General features: G+C 38.0%; 1 protein-coding gene across 2 annotated transcripts; it reads left to right on the top strand.

Moving 5' to 3' along the window:
• The first annotated feature begins 813 nt into the window (after nucleotides 1-813).
• Nucleotides 814-14,366, top strand: LOC147499732 (uncharacterized). Of its 2 annotated transcripts, XM_086561524.1 has the most exons (7): nucleotides 814-1,168; nucleotides 1,261-1,488; nucleotides 8,600-8,673; nucleotides 12,717-12,876; nucleotides 13,014-13,133; nucleotides 13,236-13,261; nucleotides 13,816-13,947. In XM_086561524.1, the coding sequence occupies exons 1-7, from the start codon at nucleotides 899-901 to the stop codon at nucleotides 13,823-13,825; spliced, it is 888 nt and encodes a 295-aa protein (XP_086417650.1). In that variant the 5' UTR covers nucleotides 814-898; the 3' UTR covers nucleotides 13,826-13,947. The 2 variants fall into 2 exon arrangements, with proteins under 2 accessions (XP_086417650.1, XP_086417649.1); XM_086561523.1 differs by having other exon boundaries at nucleotides 823-1,168; nucleotides 13,236-14,366.
• Nucleotides 14,367-21,126: the final 6,760 nt, after the last annotated feature.

Here is a 21,126-nt window from a genome sequence, read left to right as displayed (position 1 = left end):
TGCTAGCAATGGATGAACTCTAGGCACATAAGAGCATTCCCAATGCAATCAACAACTTGTTATCTCCACATAAGACTATTTCCCATCATTCTTACCTTCTTGGTGAGAAGTTGTTAGGAGTTGCACAATGCAGAGATGATTTTTAAATTTCGGACGGGATGTTTTTATTCCGTCTGAATGTGGAAAAAAAAAACGCTTCAGACGGAATGAAAACATACCGTCCGGAAAAGGAAAAAAAAATCGAAAAAACACTCGAGACGGAATGAAACATCCCGTCCGAACGACAAAAAAAAAATGACTTGAAACGGAATAAAAAGTTCCGTCCAAAAATCACAAATCAGCAACTATCTTAGTAGCAAGTGCTATTCTAATTATAACTTAGTGAAAAACTACTCTCATTGTCGCCCTTGTATTGTGCCATTGTTTTTGCTCAATAAGAGTGACGAGTTGTTATTTTCTCTCAAAGTGATTTGCATTGGGAGTGCTCTAAAAACAGTTGGCTATATAGGCTCCTCAAATGCAGGATATTCTACGTTCTCAACCATTCCCCTGTCACTCTCAATAAAAAGTGACAATTTATGTTAATGCAAATTTTGTTAATAAAATGAAAATAGATAACCTGGTATCAGTTTTAGAGAAAAAAGAAACGATGAGAGAAGATAATATTATTTCTAGTTAGTTATAAAAGAAAATTGAAAAAACCAATTTTAATTATAAAAGGTAAATTGGGTCAAAAGTTGGTTCGGTCCTTCGGTCCACCAGTATTGGAATACACACGGATACGTATCTCTATGTAAATCAATGATTAAAACTTTTGAGACATCAGTAGTTTCAAATAGTAAGTAAAAAAAGTGAGTCGGTCTGGTATTAGTGTTAGTGGCCAAGGAACACAAACAAAATGCCGATGTGGAGACTGTCTTCTTCAAGAAGATTAGTGTATATCAATGCTAAATTGCGCCATTTTCCATCATCATTAAGTAATAATAATAAATTAGGATTAGTAATTAGTAAAAGAAGTATTGTGACGAGCTGTAGAGCAGTCGTATTTCCTAGATTTGGTGGACCTGAAGTTCTTGAAATTCGTTCTAATGTTCAAATCCCTGATCTCAAACCTCATCATGTCCTCGTTCGTGCACGTGCCGTTTCCATCAATCCACTCGACACTCGCGTGAGTTTTTTTTTTTCAGTTTATAATAATAGATAGATATGAATGTGTATTGCACAGACAAGTGTTCACCTTTGGAAACATTTTAATTTCAGATGCGAGCTGGTTATGGTCGTTCAATATTTGGACCACTACTTCCACTTATATTGGGCCGCGATGTTAGTGGTGAAGTTGCAGCTGTTGGTGGCTCAGTTCGGTCACTTAATGTTGGCCAAGATGTTTTTGGGGCATTGCATCCGACTGCTGCGAGAGGTACATATGCTGATTATGCCATTCTTAATGGGGAAGAACTTAAGCCAAAACCATCTTCGGTTTCACATGTGGTAAGCCTGAGTAGTGACTCTCATGTTGGCTCCTTACGCATACTTGCTGGTTTTTAATATTCCAACCTTGGCAGCTAGTTATTTTGAATGTATAGTCAATTGGTCTTTCCTATTTCTCATCATTTTCTTTTGTTTTCTTTTTTACAATTTCTTTCTTCTCTTTTCCCTTTTATCCTGAAATTGTTTTCGTTGCGCAGATAGTTATTATTGTCTTCTATCCCTGGAAAAAAAGCCATTATTGTCTTCTGTCATTGTCAAACAGAGTTTTGCATATAATAATTCTCTTGTATATAGATACACTTACATCCTCAAAGAAAGGAAACAACCTATCTAAGGTAAACTAAATATTCCTATACTTCAAATACAATCTACCAGACTACAGAATCAATCTAATATATTACACCTCACATACAGCTCATGCTCACACTCCCCCTCAAGTTGGAGCATAGATATCCATCATGCTCAACTTGTCGATTATACTATGAAACACCCTTCCCGAAACTGCTTTTGTGAGCATATCGGCTAACTAACTTTCAGAACGGACAAATGAAAACTATGTGATCTTGTGATTGAGTTTCTCCTTGATAAAATGACGATCAACTTCAACATGTTTAGTGCAATCGTGTTGTACAGGATTCTGTGCAATCTCAATCGCTGCCTTATTATCACAATGAAGAGTCATAAGTTGTTTATATTCAATTCCCAAGTCTTCTAAGACACCTCTGATCCACAACAACTCGCATATACCATGAGCCATACCACGGAATTCAGCTTTTGCACTTTATCTGGCCACGACTTTCTGCTTCTTGCTCCTCCAGGTTACAAGGTTACCTTCAACAAAAGTAAAATACCCAGATTTGGATCTTCTATCTGTTTGATCCCCTGTCCAATCAGAGTCGGTGTATCCTTCAATGTTGAAAACATCATTTTTTGAGAATTGGAGTCCTTTTCCTGGAGCATTCTTCAGGTATCTTAAGATCCGATATATTGCATTCATATGTTCCTCACTTGGTGCATGCATGAACTGACTTACCACACTCACGGCATAGCCTATATCCGGCCTCGTGTGTGACAAATAGATTAATCTTCCAACTAACCTTTGATAACAATCTTTGTCTGCTGGAGCTTGATCTAGAAAAAGTCCAAGCTTGTGATTCATCTCTATAGGCGTTTCTACTGGTTTGCACGCAAACATTCCCGTTTCAGTCAGAAGATCTAGCACATATTTCCGTTGTGAAAGGAAAATTCCGCGTTTCGATCTAGCAACCTCAATTCCCAAAAAATATTTGAGTTGTCCAAGATCCTTCATTTCAAATTTAGTAGCCAAATACTCTTGTAATACTTTCATTTCGCATGGGTCATCTCCTGTTAGAACCATATCATCAACAACACTATCAAAGCCGTTACCTTCCCTTCTTTGTGTTTTATAAACAAAGTATGGTATGAATTGCTTTGTTTATAGCCGAATGCCTTCATTGTAAAAGAGAACCTCCCAAACCAAGCTCTTGGTGACTGTTTCAGCCCGTACAATTGACTTCTTCAATTTACAAACTTTAGTTCTACATGAGGAACTATGTTTAACTCCAGGTGGCAAATCCATGTAGACCTCTTCCTCTAAATCTCCATTGAGAAATGCATTTTTGCCATCAAATTGGTGCAAAGGCCAATCCCGATTAGCTACTATAGATATAAGAATGCGAATTGTGTTGATCTTGGCCACTGGTGCAAAAGTCTCTTGATAATCCAAACCGATCCTTTGTGTATACCCTTTTGCAACTAACCTCGCTTTATACCTATCAATACTACCGTTTGCTTTAAGTTTCACCGTGAACACCTATCAACATCCAATTGTTTTCTTTCCTTTGGGCAAAGGGGCAAGTTCCCAAGTTGCATTCTTTTGTAGTGCCTCCATTTCCTCATTCATTGCCTTTGTCCATTTTGGATCAGCTAATGCATCCTGCACACTACTAGGAATAGATACAGTGGACAATTGATTAACAGTAAATGCATACGATTGAGACAATCTATGGGAAGATGTATGGTTGCTAATTGGGTACTTGGTCGTGGCTTTCGGATTCAATCTATGTAAATGTATACGATTGAGACAATCTATGGGAAGACAATTTGTTTTTGGTACTGGGTGGCTGGGTGTTAACCATATTATGAAATTCCTAAAAAGTTGTGTATACATCACCCTTTCTGTTAAGCACAGACACCCAAGTCATTCTAGTGCATTCATCAATAAATGTAACAAAGTAACGGGCTTTAGAAATAGAAGGGATCTTTGCAGGACCCCAAACATCAAAGTGAATAACCGCAAAAAGTACTGAACTTTTATTCAAACTTGGTAAATATGGAATACGATGGCTTTTAGCCAATTCACAAGTGTCACACTTGAAATCTAAATCATTCAAAACTGAAAAAAGGTGTGGTTTTAACTTCCTCAGATAACCAAAAGAAAGGTGTCCTAGTCTCTGGTGCCACAACCATATGGTTGTTCGAGCTGTCTCTTTGCTACTAGTTTGATTTGCCTGACTGAATTTCCCCCCCCATTTTCTGTTAACTCCAAGGAGTAGAGTTTACCTCGTCTAACACCATAACCAAGAATCTTCTGAGTTAGAATGTCCTGAAAAACACAAAAAAATGGCCAAAATGTTACAGTACAAGCAAGGGTGGAGGTAATTTGGCCAACATATAACAAATTATATTCAAGGGATGGAACAACAAGAACCGTATCTAAAGTGAGAGTAGTGGATAAGATGATAGAACCCTCTCCAGTAATGGGAGAGGTACTACCATTGGTTGTGGAGATAACAGATTGAGGAGAAGGGAAACAAAATTGTAATTGACTGGAATCCCTAGTTATATGATCGGATGCACCTGTATCAATAATCCAAGTATTATTCTTAGAAGTTGTAGAGAATACAGAAGCCTTACCAACAACGCCTGGGTGAGCAACATTTGCGGTGGGTGGTGATGGATCGTCATCGGTAGATGCCACCATAGCTTGTCTTGCAATTTTCTTTCGAGGTTTCTTCGTGAAAGTCCCACCACTCAGGATAGCCAATTAGTTCATAGCATCGCTGTTTAGAATGACCTGTTTCACCACAATGAGAACATACCAGGCCACTAGATTTACCAGTAGTTTGAATGTTACAATTCTTTGAAGAGCCCCATGATGGTCCTTGTCGAGTATGATTAGCCAACATAGCCGAGTTTTCAAAGATTGGATGGGAACCTCCCATTGTTTGTTTCCTATGTTGCACGTACGCGGACACTGATGCGGACATAGACGTGGCGACTCGATTATATCTCAAAAAGGTAGGATGCGGACGCGGCAAAGGACACGGAAACTAATTAATATTTATAATTTTATTTTATATAAATTGAATATTAAAAACTAAATTAAATGTATCAACATTCATAAATTCAAAACTATTAAAGATAAATAGCCACAAAATTAAGTTTAATATTTCCTAATCAAACTTTAAAAACATGTCATAAGTCTTAACAAAACAAAAAATGAAAAAATTGAGTTTTTTAATATTATTTTGATTTATTTTTTATTTTTTTGGGTCAAAATCCGCGTCCTGACCATGTTGACCGCATCCTGACCGCCTTGACCGTGTCTATGCCGCGTCCGACGCGGACACAGCCCATTGGTAGGTGCGTCCGTGCTTTAGAGTTTGTTTCTGTTGGTCTCTCCTGACCTATGCATATGTACTCTCTAAATCGAGTTTTGTGTTTTTTCGTAAGATTTCTCCACGGGCCTGACCAAATTCGGAGTAAAGTCCACTGAGAAATATATGAACTCGAGGCCTAGCCATGGCAGAATGCAGCTGGACCACCCCTTGAACAGTTCCTTCTTGAGAGATAATCCTGTGATCAATTTCCTAGAAAACAGCAACAAGTTCATTATAGTAGGTTGACAATGGTCGACCACTTTGCATGGTATTAAAGGACCTTTGATTCAATTCAAAAATACAGGTTTCATCCGATCCATCATAGAAAGTTTTTGATACCGCCTCCCATATTTCCTTGGTTGTGGGAAGACGAATAAATCGCTGCATCAACGACGGACTCATTGAGTCAATAAGCCAACTTTGGACTTTGCGATTTTCAGTAATCCATGTTCCAAGATTTGGATCTTCTAAGTATTGGTTTTTTTGTTTCTCCGGTGAGGTATCCAACTTTGTTGCGAGCGCCAATACACATCTCCATAAGTTGGGACCATAATGAGTAATTGGTTTCATCGAGTGTAATACTAGCAGGAAACGTAGAGTTGTCTTGATGGACAGTGATCTGTGGTGCTGGTGTTGGGACTAGTTTGGTTGATTTGCTTGTAGTGATGGCCATCGGACTCACTACAGGTTTACGCCGTTCGGAAAAAAAACACAACTCGCTCAGTATCGAAGTGCTCCTGATACCATGTCAAACAGGGTTTTGCATATAATAATTCTCTTGTATATTCTTCTCCAAGTTAGGAGGCAATATATAAATATACTTACATCTTCAAAGAAAGGAAACAACCTATCTAAGGTAAACTAAATATTCCTATACTTAAAATACAATCTACCAGACTACAGAATCAATACACCTCACATACAGCTAGGGCAGGGAATTGGGTCGGGTTTGACCCGAATCCGAATAGTTCGGGTTCGGGTCGATTTTCATATTCGTTTATTTATTCGGGTTCGGATTCGGATATATCGGACTCGGGTTCGGATATAATTTTTGGGCTTTTTTTGAATTTTTAGTGTTATCTGATCAGGTCGGTCGGGGTTAAATTTCGGTTTGATTCGGATTCGGGTTCGGATATTGTCAAACTATTCGGGTTCGGGTTCGGGTTCGGATTCGGATATAGCCATATCCGACCTGAACCCGACCCGTTCCCTACCCTACATACAGCTCATGCCGACAGTCATATTAAAGGTCTGCCTTAGCCCATTGTAAGTGGCATCAATCTGCTTCAGTTCGGTATAATTGGAAGAGTGGAACATCTACTTGTATCTCATATGACTTGTCTAAATTTGTGTCATCTTTTACCTGAACCTACTTATATTTAGAGGTTGCTGCTTACAACTTAAACAACTAGGTGGTAAAGAAAGAAACATAAAACATATCATTGCCATTTATGTAGTTTCATCATCTCCACTTAACGCAAGAGCCACATTTATGACGGCGTACTTTTGCTTAGGTCCACCTAAGAATCCACATGACCATGCACCTGCCCCAAATGCTATCATCACCAACCCGAAGGGTAATCGACCGTAACCAACTCTAGGGAAACACTGTCGGGAAGCTATCTTGAATACCCATTTAGGGCTTAATTAATTTCATGAGTTAAACTCCATAGATGATGCTAGTGGTTTTCGAATTCACAAGCTCCCCATGAGGGAATGGGTGCAAGCCACAACAGCTCATGTACTTTGCAAGTCTCTTTCATAAACACTTCCGTAGGAAATTGTTTGGATGGGTCTACTCGTTTATTTTTATTTATTGTTTATGCCAAAAATGGGAGACTTGTGCTCTAATGTAGATGTAACCTTCAAGGAAGAACATAATGCCCCACCTATGCAACAACAAAGAGAAAGAAAAAGGAAAGAGATCGATCATTTCTGTACTCTCTCACCCAAAAAGTTGCCCTGTTGATGAGATGCATTTCCATTAAGAATGAAAATAAAAATGAGAGAGAGAGCGAGAGACATTTCCTGCCAAACAAAAAGAATTGCTCAGAAGTAACCACACTATGGCTTACTGGTCGAGACTTGGGAGGCAGCACCCATGGTCTTGGGTTCGATGCCCACCTTCAACGGGGAATAGAGAATTGAAGGGATTAGATAATAACGTTCTAACTTTCAAAAGAAATAATAAACTCAAAAGTAGCCTCACTATGCATGTGGAGTAGCAAAAGATACTGCTAACGTAGATGAATTTCTTAAGTTGGTTTCTTCATCGTACTCTCGTCACCTTTTTATTATAAACTAAAGTTCTCTAAAAGTCCCAAGAAAGAAATGAAAGGAGAAAGAAGGCTTATCACTGTATTTTTATAAATCTTTAATGTTTTGTTATTGCCATTTTATGGTATTATTACAAGAATGCACATCGAGTGAAGTAGTAGACATGCTTTTGTGTCCTAATACTACATATAATGTTTAGATGGATGAGTTGCAATGATAACATAACATAATATTGAGGAGTATAAACAAGGAGCTTAGTTATAGCTCCAACAAGAGTTAAAAGAAAATTAACATTCTTTTCATTACTCGGCCATGTGCAGAGAAGACTAGGGAGATAGTCCTTGCTGGTGGTCAAAATTCGAAGGGGAAGACAAAGCCACAACTAGGCACTTCTTTAGTGGCGGATCCATTGGGAAGGGGGGAGAGTTGCCTTACCTGAACTTTTGGAGCCATTGTTTCTGTACATGGCATAATGAAAATGGAAGGGCAGTGCCATCTACTATATTGAAAAACATTGGTTGTAAAAGGCAGTTTTCCCCTCCTCACATATATTATACCCAGCCAATTGCTCTCTTATTTACCAAATTTACCTCAATTCCTATGGGTCATTGTTGTTACAAGTATTGTAGATGGGGTGGTATTGGATTCGATTCCCACCCTCGCCAGGGATTTAGATTGTGACGCTGATAAAACTGAAAATGTTTATTTGTATAGGATAGTTCTATGTAATTAAAGGCTCAGGCCAAAGCTAAGTGCTGGGGTTGAGCCTTGGCAACTGTTGCCTGTGCGCACCTTAGGTGCCTGCACTAGGGGTGAGGTGTGGCAACTCTAAGTCCTCTTAGTGCAAGAGCTAGGTTGAGTCTAGACTGCCCTAGGCGTGCTTTTGACTGCATTAGCATAGTTACCATAATTCTTTCTTCAAGGATACTCATTTTCGTAACACTTTTCACCCTGGTACATTAGACATGTAAAGTAGATTATGAATGCAAACTTATTGCAGTTGATAAACTTATGCTTTTTCATTGATAAATTTTTTTCTGGATTGGTATATATTACTTTGCATGTTCAATTTGCGACATTGTATTCCTTAGATCCTCATTTTTTTTACTGAAGAAGATGACTTTCTTATAAAAATTTGTCTGATAATGTAGGAGGCCAGTGCCATTCCCTTTTCTGCATTGACTGCTTGGCGTGCTCTAAAAAGTACTGCTAGGATTGCTGAGGGGTATGTTTAAGTCTTCATTGTGGGCATAGTTTGACTTATGGTTTGGTAAATATGAGGATTTTCTCTCACTATTCTGAATTACTAATAATACACAGTTTTCCATTTTGATGCATCTGATAAGTAGTTGATACGTTTTGTGGTGATGTTTGTAGCATTGCAACTTAATGGCTATGCTGTCAAAGGCGTTGCCTAGGCGCTCGAAGTCGCCAATTTAATGAAAATCGTTGTGCCTTTGTCAAAGGTGTTGTGAAGGCGCCAGTTGGGGAGCCTAGCCCCCCTGCCTTGACAACATAGCGTGATAAAGGTGACGAATGACTCACCCCGTAAAATTGGAGTTCTGCCCATTTTTCAGAATAAGAAAAAGGAATAGGAAAAGTAATATGATTCAGAGTTTCAGACATTGTAAGTTATTACTTTGGAATGTAAAACTATTTTATGTAAGATTTTTTGCTAGAAACTATCTTTTATTTATGCTGAGCTTCACCCACTTCGACCTATTACAGAGTCCCAGCATGGAGTCTTCCTTTCATTCTTTTGGCCAAGTAAACATCAATTCCTGTCCATATCCATCAAATATTCCCTGCCTTCTCACATTCCTAATACAATCAAAATAATTCTCTTTTCTGAAATCTCTTTTAGCTGTATATACATTAAAACTTCATTGTACCTGATGACCATCTGTGTCTAGCCAAGACATGTCACACCAAAAGAGGGTAGTTTCAAATATATTTACATAAAACCTCCATAGAAATTCTTCACCGTCAACGAGGATGTGAGGGCCAAGATCGTCGTCAACCGATTGGCAATGGAGATGTAGATCTGTATGCAGGGTGGTGTTCTCAGATAAATGGTTCCGAACAGTTACAGTAGTTTTTTTTTGACTTGTCCACCGAAATCCGGAGACAGATGAACACTCCCACACTAAGAGCACAACCAGGAGAAGCTGAGTTAGTTTAGATCCATGGGATGTATTATTCTTGAAGCCAAAACCCATACTTGTAGGCTATTGGTATGCTGCTGTTGGCTACCTCAATATATAAATTCAGAGCACTGAGCTCTTTAGGTAATATTGCAAAACCCATACTTTTAGGCTATTGGTATGCTGCTGTTGGCTACCTCAATATATAAATTCAGAGCACTGAGCTCTTTAGGTAATATTGGGTACTTACGGAAATGAAGGTACCATTAATTAATTTTCATTTTAAGTTGCCCTTTGAACTGATAATATCAAATACATTTAAGTTGTCCTTTTGAACTGATAATATCAAATACATTTAAGTTGTCCACCTCAACAAATAAATATGTGGCATTAATCTCATTTATGTTTTTAGCTATTATGGAACTTACTATTATTTCCACATCTTAATCTTTGTTGCTCTAAACAAGGCCCAAAATATCGCCGATATATCCTATATCCGATATATCACTGATATATATATCGTTTTTTTGGTACACCGACATGGATATATTCGATATATATCCACTGAATATTGAATCCTTTTTTTTCGATATATATCGGAATTTTTTATATAACGATATATATCGACCGATATATACGATATAAATTGTTGACTTTGACCGATATTGTTGACTTTGACTGATATATTGACGATATTTTCGATATAATTAACGATATTTTCGATATATCAACATACAAAACAAAATTTTGACTGGTCAACAAAAAAAGAGATATCTCCGATATATATCGGTTTTGGGTACACCGAAATATTCACCGAATTCGATATTTTGGGCCTTGACTCTAATCCTCCAGTCCAGCCCATGGTAGCAAGGGCCCAAAGGCAGCCATTTTTGACATATTAAGTGAACTAAACAAATGGTAGGTTAAGCAGCTCTCACCCCTGTATTTGTTAGATGTTCCATGTCACAACTCGATTAAAATCTTGCGAACATTGAGACTCGAAGGGTGATGGGCCACCACACCATCCTTCCTTATTAGACAGATATATGGCAGAGCCAAAGAAATGGAGTGCATCTCCTGCACTCCGATTGGGTGCGGTGTCAAACTGGGATTAAACCCTAGGAAGCATGGATACCGACACGCGACACGGATACGGAGACACGGCATTTTTCAAAAATATAGGATACGGATACGTCATGAACACGTTTGAATATATATATATATATATATTTTCGCCATCACAGAAGGGGAACGGAGCCAGCGGAAGCTGGTGGAGTGTCCCCCGGTTCGTGGGGGGTTGGGGATTAAGGGGCCCCCCACGAACCGGATTTTTTTGGGCTTTCTATATTGTAAACTGATTATTTTCCTATATAAGAAAAGTGTGAGGAGGAACTGAAACCTAACTAAACTGTCCTCTTTTCTCTCTCAAAAATTTCTTGTATGCGTGAGATTACTATTCTGGCGTGTCCCCGGCGTGTCCTCCGCGTATCCCCTGCGTATCGGAAATTAGAAATTAATTATAAAATTCGGATACTTTAAATCGCGTATCCGACACGTATCGGGGCGTATCCGTGTCGGATACCGATACTTCACCTTTACTGGCGTATCCATGCTTCATAGATTAAACCTTAACTGAAGTAGAACTTGCCATCAAAGCTTCAATCCCCTCCCCAGCATAGAAAACGGAAGTGCGCTCCTGCTCCCCGGGGGCCAGAACAAGCCTTCCGGAACGGAATGAGACTTAGTCGGCGCTTAGATGTTAGTTCCGTCAAGTGCACCAACATGAAAACTACGGCTTGGAAGCCATAGTTTGCTGGGTAGGCAGTCATTCCAGCTTCAGAGGCAGTGACCCGGGTCAGGAAGGAGTTTCACTGCTGGGATGGGACTGGATCCTACTTGAAGCACTCCACCACGAATAAGAGTCTTCGGGCTGGATAGGCAGTAGAGATAGGAACTCCTATATTTAGGGTGGGCTTTCAAGACACAGATGAACTACTCCATCTGGAAAGGGTTTTCCTTGGGGGGAAAGAGACTGAACTACTATTAGGCGAGCAAAAAGGAATGGTCTCAGGACCGTCCCAAGGAGGAATGAGGATGTGGAAAAGAAGAGACGGTCTTAGACGTCATCTTAGCTGTTTAAATAAAGCAGCGGCAAGGTCTCTGTCCTCGGATTCACTGATTCAAATGTTTTAGATGGGAAGGACAGAAGAGTTCGAAGCAGTACGGAAGAGTTTGAATGGGCGAGTGACACTGGTTCCAAAGGCTAAAAGCCGGAGTAGTTGATCCTGTAGTTCTAAGATAGAAGAATCCCGAAAACCATCCACAAATGTCAATTCATTCGAGCATGAGAATGCTACAATCCTTTCCTTCGACACTGGTCCCGTAAACGAGAGAAAAAGGCCTTGTTCCCCTTTCGTCCAAGAGTTCACTCAAAAGCGGGTGTTGGATATTAGGTTTGAACCGGTTCCGCCCCTACTTCTTATAGTAAGTACTGGTGAGAGGGAAAGAGCACCCCTGCCCTTTACCCAAACAGTGCTAGAATGGCAATCCACCTATTGCTGTTCTGCTACCCTCAACCGACCTGATCGTCCCAATCTGGTTGTCCACTAAGATCAGATCCACAATCACTTATCTAATGAATATGAATTTCCATCTCTATCTCTATCTCGGTCTGGGTAATAGTTATACCAAATAAAAAAACAAGTACTCATGTTAGATACCATTTTATCCTATTTTTGTTCTTTTAGGACCCTTATATACCTGATCATCCTAAAGCTTGGTTATATCTACTAATACTTTTATTTATACTCCACTGAAACTACGCCAACATACTTCTTAAACCAGTGGAATTTTTATTTACTTTTTGACCCTAATCAGTGGATATAATAATTTAAACCTGCTTTGATATACTTGTTTTGATACGCCAGGCGTGTTGGTATTTAATATCTTAAAATCATGTGTATGTCTTACATTCATACTTGGCGTCTATCCTCACAATTTGGATGCCTCTATTATTGTTTTTGAATTTTGATACATTAGTTTGTCCTCAATAAAGGAGTTTCTTCTGAGTCGGCAAGTACTTTTCTGCGTATTACTCTTTATTATCTGATATTGTCTAAAACAGACAAAGACTGTTGGTGCTTGGTGGTGGTGGAGCAGTGGGTTTATCTGCAATTCAGCTTTCAGCAGCTGCGGGATGCCGTGTAGCAACTACATGTGGTGGTCGAAGTGTAAATCGTGTTCTGGAAGCTGGTGCTGAGCAAGCTATTGATTATACTGCTGAGGTAATGAGAGTGGAGTTGTGTGTCTCATATGTTTTTTCATAGCTTACTGCTTGTAGCTGATAGTTGGGCATTAGTTCACCTTCTTTTTCTTAGTTCTGGAGTATTAAGTTTCAACTAACAAGTACACCTACTTGTAGGATATTGAATTGGCAATTAAAGGACAATTTGATGCTGTTTTAGATACCATTGGTGTACAAGAAACCGAAAGAGTAGGCATCAACTTTCTTAGGAGAGGTGGTCACTATATGACACTGCAGGTAGGATATTATCTTGGGATTTGTTTTTCAATGTCAGATGTCACAGTAAATTTAAATTTCTGCCATCTAAATCCTTTGATTATTTTTACCTTATTGTTGCAGGGAGAGGCAGCATCCTTGTCGGATAGGTATGGATTACTTTTTGGGCTTCCTGCAGCTACATCTATTTCCACACTCACCACCATGTCTTCAATTTTTCGTCTCCGCCACTATTCTCGTCTACTCCACACCCTAAAATCTCAATCCCATTTCCACTCCGTCCCCAAAATACCCCCAACATCTCCATCCCTCCAAAGATTCCTCTCTACCCTTGGTCGTCAACCAACCCGGTCCACAAAACAAAACATCGGCTTACGTGCCCGTCAACTCCAAAACCGGCGTCTATGGACATACGCACTAACATTCAGCTGCATAGCCGGCTTCATAATAATAGTTCTAAACAATTTCCAAGACCAACTTGTCTTCTACGTCACTCCCTCCGAAGCTTTAGAAAAATTTAACGCTAACCCATCAAAAAACAAGTTTAGACTAGGTGGACTAGTTCTTGAAAATAGTGTCACACAACCCGTTTCGTCACCTGAAATGGAATTTATAGTTACCGATTTGTTGACCGATATTTTGGTTAAATATCAAGGTTCTTTACCTGATTTGTTTAGAGAAGGACATTCTGTTGTTGTTGAAGGTTTTATTAAGCCTCATAATGAGGAGAGTAAAGATGAGTGTGCGTCCAATGGGAAGAAGTTTGCTGAGAAGGCTATGGAGCTAGGGTGTTATTTTTCCGCTACGGATGTTTTGGCTAAGCATGATGAGAAGTATATGCCGCAAGAAGTTGCCGCAGCTATTCAGAGGAATAAGGCCAAAATTGAAGCGGATAATGTACTGGGGATGACCAAAGTTGGACCGGAGTCTAAAGAGGAGGATAATGCAGTGAAGAGTTGATTTTGTTGCGGCGATTGGTAATTTTGATGTTTGTTTTAATATGTTTTTAGTATCATTGATTGCATTATTGGTTATAGACGACTTCGTTTCAATATGTCAGTGTAGTGTTAGACAAGTGGAAAAATACTTGTGCTTGATGGAGAGGCATGGAAAAGATTTAATCCTTGAATATTTTGGTTTTTGTTGTTGTAATGTGGCATTAATTCGTTATGCCCTCCCAGATTGTTTTAATCCCCAATGAGACTAGATTTTTGAATGAATAAGAGGATTCTAAGTAAGTTTTTTCGCTTGTCACTAAGTTCTCACTTTGTTAACATTTGTATAAATAGTTCTTGCTAAGCTGTTTTGGCCATTTTGTAGTGTACCATGAAGATTTTCTCTTCGAGAATAATCCCGTTGTTGGAATAGATAACATGTTTTAAAATCTTGGGTTTTACGTAGTTTAAGAATGCTTACAATTTCATACTTAATTTTAAATTTGCGTGATATTTACCATAACAAAAATCAACACCCAGCAGCTTAGGTGTTCTATTGAATCCTCCTATGTAAAAGCAAAATGTTGTTATCAATGGAGTATGAACATTGTAACACATAACCGAACCTGTAAAAACATAATAAACTGCAAAAGAAAGACAAACAGGCGTAGAAAATCTTAGGAAGAATTTCCCTGGTATTTACATCAGTCCATTTGTCCTTTTTTTTTTCTAGTTTGGAAGAGTGGGTCAACCATGGCTGTGCTATTTATCTCATGGAAAGTTTGGTCTTGTGTTTTTTGGAGAGTCTGGGTTATCGTGAGTTAGTCCTGGTCTGTTGGTGGATCTTCTTACTAAGTGGCAATCAGGGTCATTCTCATCTAGAGGCAGGCGACTTTGGGGTTTGCTTCCGTTTGCTACTTGTTGGGGAATTTGTTTAGAGGGTATACCTGCAAATTTTATGGGCTATTGGTGTAGAGTTTAAGTGGGCGTGAGGAGTATAAGATATGATCTTTTCGTGGCTAGATGGGGAGATATTATATATCGGGACACTTTAGGTGTGGTTTGTTTTTTCGGATTTTTTTTTTGTTTTTAATTTTCTGCTGACTTGTCGGTCTTCTTGACCTCCTTTTTTTTTAATTAGTAAAATCTTCATTTTAGAGAGTGAAAAATAAAATGAAGACAAATACGCGTGAGACCAAAATTTAATGCGGTTTGGAAATTTGCCTATATCTACGGGGGACATCTCGAAAGGGTTTTGGCAAGAGAAGTTATGGCAACCGGATACATGTGCCAAACCACATGTCAGGTTAACTCGCCAACCCAGTTTCTTTTGCCAGCCAAATCACAACAGTACCACTTCACAGAGTTCTAACTTCAATTTTAGGTCTCGAAAATCATAGAAAAAGTGTAGAGGTGTTCCAAGAGACTTCTATTTCATTCGTTTGGCCCCATTGACAACCCTTAGACTATCACTGGCCTGTAACAGATTAAACATACATGGAGTTAAACATACATGATTTTAGAATTTCAAGTCTTTATTTATGTTAGAACTTCAAATTCTAACATAATGGGCCAAAACCGGACCAGTCCTTATGGGTTGGACCTGACCAAGTCGATATAGTCAACCAAACGATCTTGGAACTTCATGTTCCTAAAAATTGAATCTTTGGAACTTCAAGTTCCTAAAAATTCGACCTTAGAACTTCTGGTTTCTAAAAATTAGATCTTGAAACGTCAGGTTCCTAAAAATAATAGATCTTAGAACTTCAGGTTCCTAAAAAAATAGATTTTGGAACTTCGGTTCCTAACAATTTAATTCTTGGAACTTCAGGTTCCTAAAAATATCGATCTTGGAACTTCAGGTTCCAAATATATCGTAGAACTTTAGGGTCTACTTCATTGTTCAATAGTATACATCAAAAAAACAAAATTAAAAGAAAAAAAAAATCCTTAAATTAAAAACCCTAGCATGTAATTCTATGTTTTAATCCATCACACAATATAAAACAAATAATTGCATAGATTTGGTAAGGAATACGATGCCTATCCGATTGAAAAATCAGATTACCACGTTTCGCTATTCGACGAGAAATTGGCCCATAAAGAACTGTAAAACTGAATCAGCTCTGGACGAATTATGCTCCAATCCATACACCGTTGGAAACATCTCTGAGTTAGCTTTCTAATGCAATAAGCGGATTGCAAAACCGATCACCGAGTAGAAAGTTACAACTGTTTTCGTCAGAAGTGTCTTTCTATTCCGAATTTCGAATTGTTTTTCTATTCCGGTAATCTGTGAACCTCGAGCTCAGACGTTGCTCACATGCATGTGAAACCAATTGAGAGAGTTACAAAATAAATAATCATATCATCAAATAAAATAGACATATTCTAACCTGAGACTCGCAAATGCAATTAGGAAGGAGCCAGGTCAAACCGCTATAACACAACTTCATAGGCAAAACACAAAAAGTATAGCAACAAAGTAACACCAAAGAAGAGGGACACAAGAAATCCAAAAAATGATTGACATAACACACAATGACAACATACTTGAAAACGGAACTAAGCATCTACATCATTTCTAGTGTGACAAGATCATAATGGCAAACTGATGTGAATCTAAAAAAACCCCACTCAAGAAATGATCAACATACAGAAAAAATTAGTACAACAACAAGAAATTCATTTCAATCCAATTGAATAAAACTTACACCATAGATTAACATACAAATACACAATCATATTCCCTGTTAAGTAGGTACAGAAAAACACCGTATGTTGCTATTTCACAACCTAGTTTAAAAATGATCATATATATAACAAAATAATGGCAACACAAGTAAAGACAAATGCATCCCCAATTTGCTACAATTGAATATAAACAGGACATGAGCAAAGCACCCTATTCTACAGGAAAAAAAACTTTGACGAATCACAAAATAACCATCAAGACAGATGTAAAGAGGCGCTATGCAAGATGGATGAGATATCTTACAGTAAAATAACAAACAATATTGAACTTGTTATGAAATAGATGGAACAGACATATACCGATACACATAATGCAATAACCTACCTCTTAATCGCTTAACCCACAAACGAAAATTGATAAACAAACCTTAACCTTTCTTCGTATTCAACTTTGAAACATGCTCAACTTTAATCCAAAGCTAGAGACTATCGTGCTGATAACGTGTTAGAATTAAACCGATTTGGAGAGAACACCACACTAACTTAACATGTATTGAATCAATGAGAGAATAAGATAGAGATAATTCTTATTCATTGAGGTAAATCTGAATGGGAGGAGGTTACCTTTATATACAATTAAGTAACCTTCTTTCTAAGATAAAGGATTAACAAGATAAACAGTAAAATAGAAGATGATAAATACCAAGATAGAAGATTATCAGGATAAATACCAAGATAGAAGATTATCAGGATAACACATATCAATGGTGGGCATCTATATAAGCCCATGGATTTCATAACAAGAATAATATTTTACCTCTTTTTAGTAGTTACTAGCCAATTAGCCCGCCTGCGGCTGGGCCTACTACATTGATAGTTCACGATGACGTGTTTTTACTTTTGTCAAACTATTAACAACTGGAATACAACATTTAGCTGCATTACCTACCATTGGCAGAGTATTGACTGACCTTCCTCCACTGAATATAATTGATGCATCGGTAGCATAAAAAATTAATAGCAAACCTGCCATATGAAATTAATTTTCCTTTGTACTAATTCTTTTGAGAAGTATAATGATTATTTCAAAGAGTAGTAAGTATAAACAAATTGATCATTTCAATCTAAAATATTGAACTCAATATCAAACTACGCATTAGCTGCGACTAAATAGCCCTATACAGCAGAGTACATCAAGGTGCAAAATCTCTTTGCAGCTCCATTGCCAAATTGTCCAATCTAAGATTTGACATCATATAATCCAAGATTCAGCTTTGTCATTGTGCCAAAGAGTTAACGTTCAATTCCATAAACTGAGACAGCGAGATCAAGATAGAATTAAAAGCAAAAATTAAAAAGGATGGTAATAGTTGAAACATAATATAGGAGAAGAAAAAGACAAAATTACAGTTAAGGGAAAAAAGAAACCCGAGATTTTCTTTCTTATAGGAATTGAAAGAAGCTTACTACGTTAATAGTTGATTTGCTCCAGCCTATTATAAGTGTATTGTGCTATTATTTTGATAATGAACTAATTAAGTACTCGTCACCAAAAAAACACTGATTAAGTACTCAATGTTTTGAAATAAAAAGTTAAGCCTATTATTCAAGTGTATTGGGCTTTAAAATTAGTTTGGGCCTTTTTGTTAAATGTTGGTATTTATAATGGCTAAATCTATGGTGCGCGAGATGTATGGTGCGCCATTACATCTCGGCCACTCATACCAAGGGTGCGTGTGTATTTAATGGCAGAAGTACTGATCCAAAGGCCCATAATTACCTGCGCACCATACGACTTGCGCATTGAAGACATGCTCATTTATAATTACTTGGGGAAAAAATATGACGGTCTGAAGACATAATTTTGTTTGGGCAAACACAAATGCTATGTTTTGCGCATATTTGTGAGTCAGTAGATTACACCTTTATGTAATTACTCTGTAGAATATTTCTGGGTCACCCAAGGATCCTTTGCATTTAACAAATAAGTTCATCATTTTTTCCGAGTTGCAATCGCAAAGATTCTTTTGTTCCTTGTATCTTTATCAACATCGCAAAGATCAAATTTGGCGTCCTATGCAGCTAGCCTGAAAGAAGAAAAAGATTGAATTACTAACAATTCATCTTAGCTCAATATAATTCACCTTATACATATGAGAAGGTCTCATTTCTGTTGGTCATGTATGTGAATCAAATGAGTACTTCAAATAGAAAACCGAACCTAAAGACTCTGTATTTGTTGCGACAATAGTAAGTTGTTGTACTTGTATACTCACATTCATAAGCTGATTAATTAATCAAAGTATTTGTTATTGACAGACCCCATATTGTGTTGGGCAGACCCCAAAAAAAACACAATTATTACAAGTGTGTCATTGGTCCCAAAAAGTTGAATTCGAAAACCCCAAGCTTAAACGACCCGGCTAGGTCGTTCATTGTGCAAACCCAACGATATAGCCACACCAATCAAGAGGCCAAGAAACATAACTTTATATTTTTTTCAAAGTTCAAATCCTAAACGGTGTGGCCACACCGTTCGGACTAAGTCCCCAACGATATAGCCACACCGTTTGGACTAAGTTCCCAACCATATAGTCATACCGTTTATTGGCCTCTTGACCGGTGTGGCCACACCGTTTGGACTAAGTCTCAAACGATGTGGCCAACTTGTTTGGGACTTAGTCCCAACGATATGGCCACACCGTTTAATCCAAACGGTGTGGCCATATCGTTGGGTTTGCACAATGAACGACCTAGCCGGGTCGTTTAAACTTTGGGGTTTTCGAATTCAATTTTTTTGGGTCCAATAGCACACTTGTAATAATTGTTTTTTTTTGGGGTCTGCCCAACACAATATGGGGTCGTCAGTAATATTACTCTTAATCAAATGAAAGTGGAGCGACTGATGAATTAAGAAAACGTGCCCATATTGCGCCAAAAACAATTAATGAAGTTTGAACTCGAATATAAAGACAATATCTTGGATAATCTACATTAATACTTAATGATCAAATTATTTTGTTCAAAGAAAAATTCCATTTAATGTTAATCCGATTTTCCACATGCTATTATTATGCCGAACACATACTTTTACATTTGGGTGTGTACACTTCCAAGACATCCATAACATAGAGCTTCTACTAGCATCATATAACTGAACACATTCGTTTAACAGCACCTCTTATTACTTCTACGATAGTCTGAATTAAGAGACACCTGGAAAACTGTCACTTAAAGAGTTAAGCAGGACTGACTGAGCTTTGCCCCATGCCACTTTCATCCAGATGGATCCAGAAATAAGAAAACCTGCTGAACTGTGAACAACCTCTGATTTAAATACTTACTGTTGACTATCATGAATTACACATAGCTCATTAGCCCATAGGTTTTACGAAAACTTCCAAGCAAATATCAAATATCAAAATGGACAAATATTCGCTAGTGCAGGGGTGTAATATGGTACGTTTAAGAACTTCCAAACAATAAACACAATAGAAAATTAGAAATACTAAAGGCTTGTGCGCGAAGCCTAAACCATATGATCATATCTTAAACAAAAGAACCAATCCATGGGGTGCTCGATTACTCCGACTACTCTTCTGATGTGCCTACCTAATGTCTCTTCGTATGTTGTCTTCGAGCAGCAGAAATTTTCCTAAAATTGTCCATAGAGAAAAATATAGCATACATACGATGTCTTATAAAGATTTTGCAGACACTACAATATTTGTATCCCTTCATCCCAGTTTTCTTCTTGTATTTAAAATAGCTCTGGTTAAACATGAAACAAAAGTATTAAGAGCTAGCAAAGCCAAATCCATATTAAATTAAAGCAAACTGCGCAAGGACTACATAAGGCAACACCAAGATTAACACATTGTTGGTATAAAGGCTGTTTCGGCAGTAAACTGCTTCAACACAACGAGAGCAATGGTAAAGAACACACTAAGAAACAGAGGAATTTGATGTTGGGGGAGATGAAACTGAACCAAATAATGGCTGCCTACGTACCCAAGATCTATTCTCTAGGGATCAAGTTTCCACGTAGTTCCTTATGAAAAATAGTTTGATATTTATAGAGGTAGAGTAGAGAGTCCTTGTAGCTCAAGTAATCTTGTATCTTGAGTAATTGTGATAGAGTATAACTGTCAACCGATAACTATCTCTTTGATAAGAAATGAATCGACATAAATCAACGCATTAGTGGCAAGCCATGTGGCTAAGGTTCACGCTTAGACACATGAGTTAATGGGCCAGACATTGATCCATGATATTGCATGGGCTTTAGCCACTTGTTGATTAAATGAATAAAATAGAGACCCTACTAATGGGCGTTTGCCACGTAGGTGGGGTCGAACATCTCCCTTTTGTCGGTGAACAAAGTT

Source organism: Coptis chinensis, chromosome 5 (assembly GCF_015680905.1).
Source record: "Coptis chinensis isolate HL-2020 chromosome 5, ASM1568090v1, whole genome shotgun sequence".
Classification (NCBI taxonomy): domain Eukaryota; kingdom Viridiplantae; phylum Streptophyta; class Magnoliopsida; order Ranunculales; family Ranunculaceae; genus Coptis; species Coptis chinensis.
The sequence above is the reverse complement of the archived record's forward strand: the minus strand, read 5'-3'. Positions and strand labels throughout refer to the sequence as shown.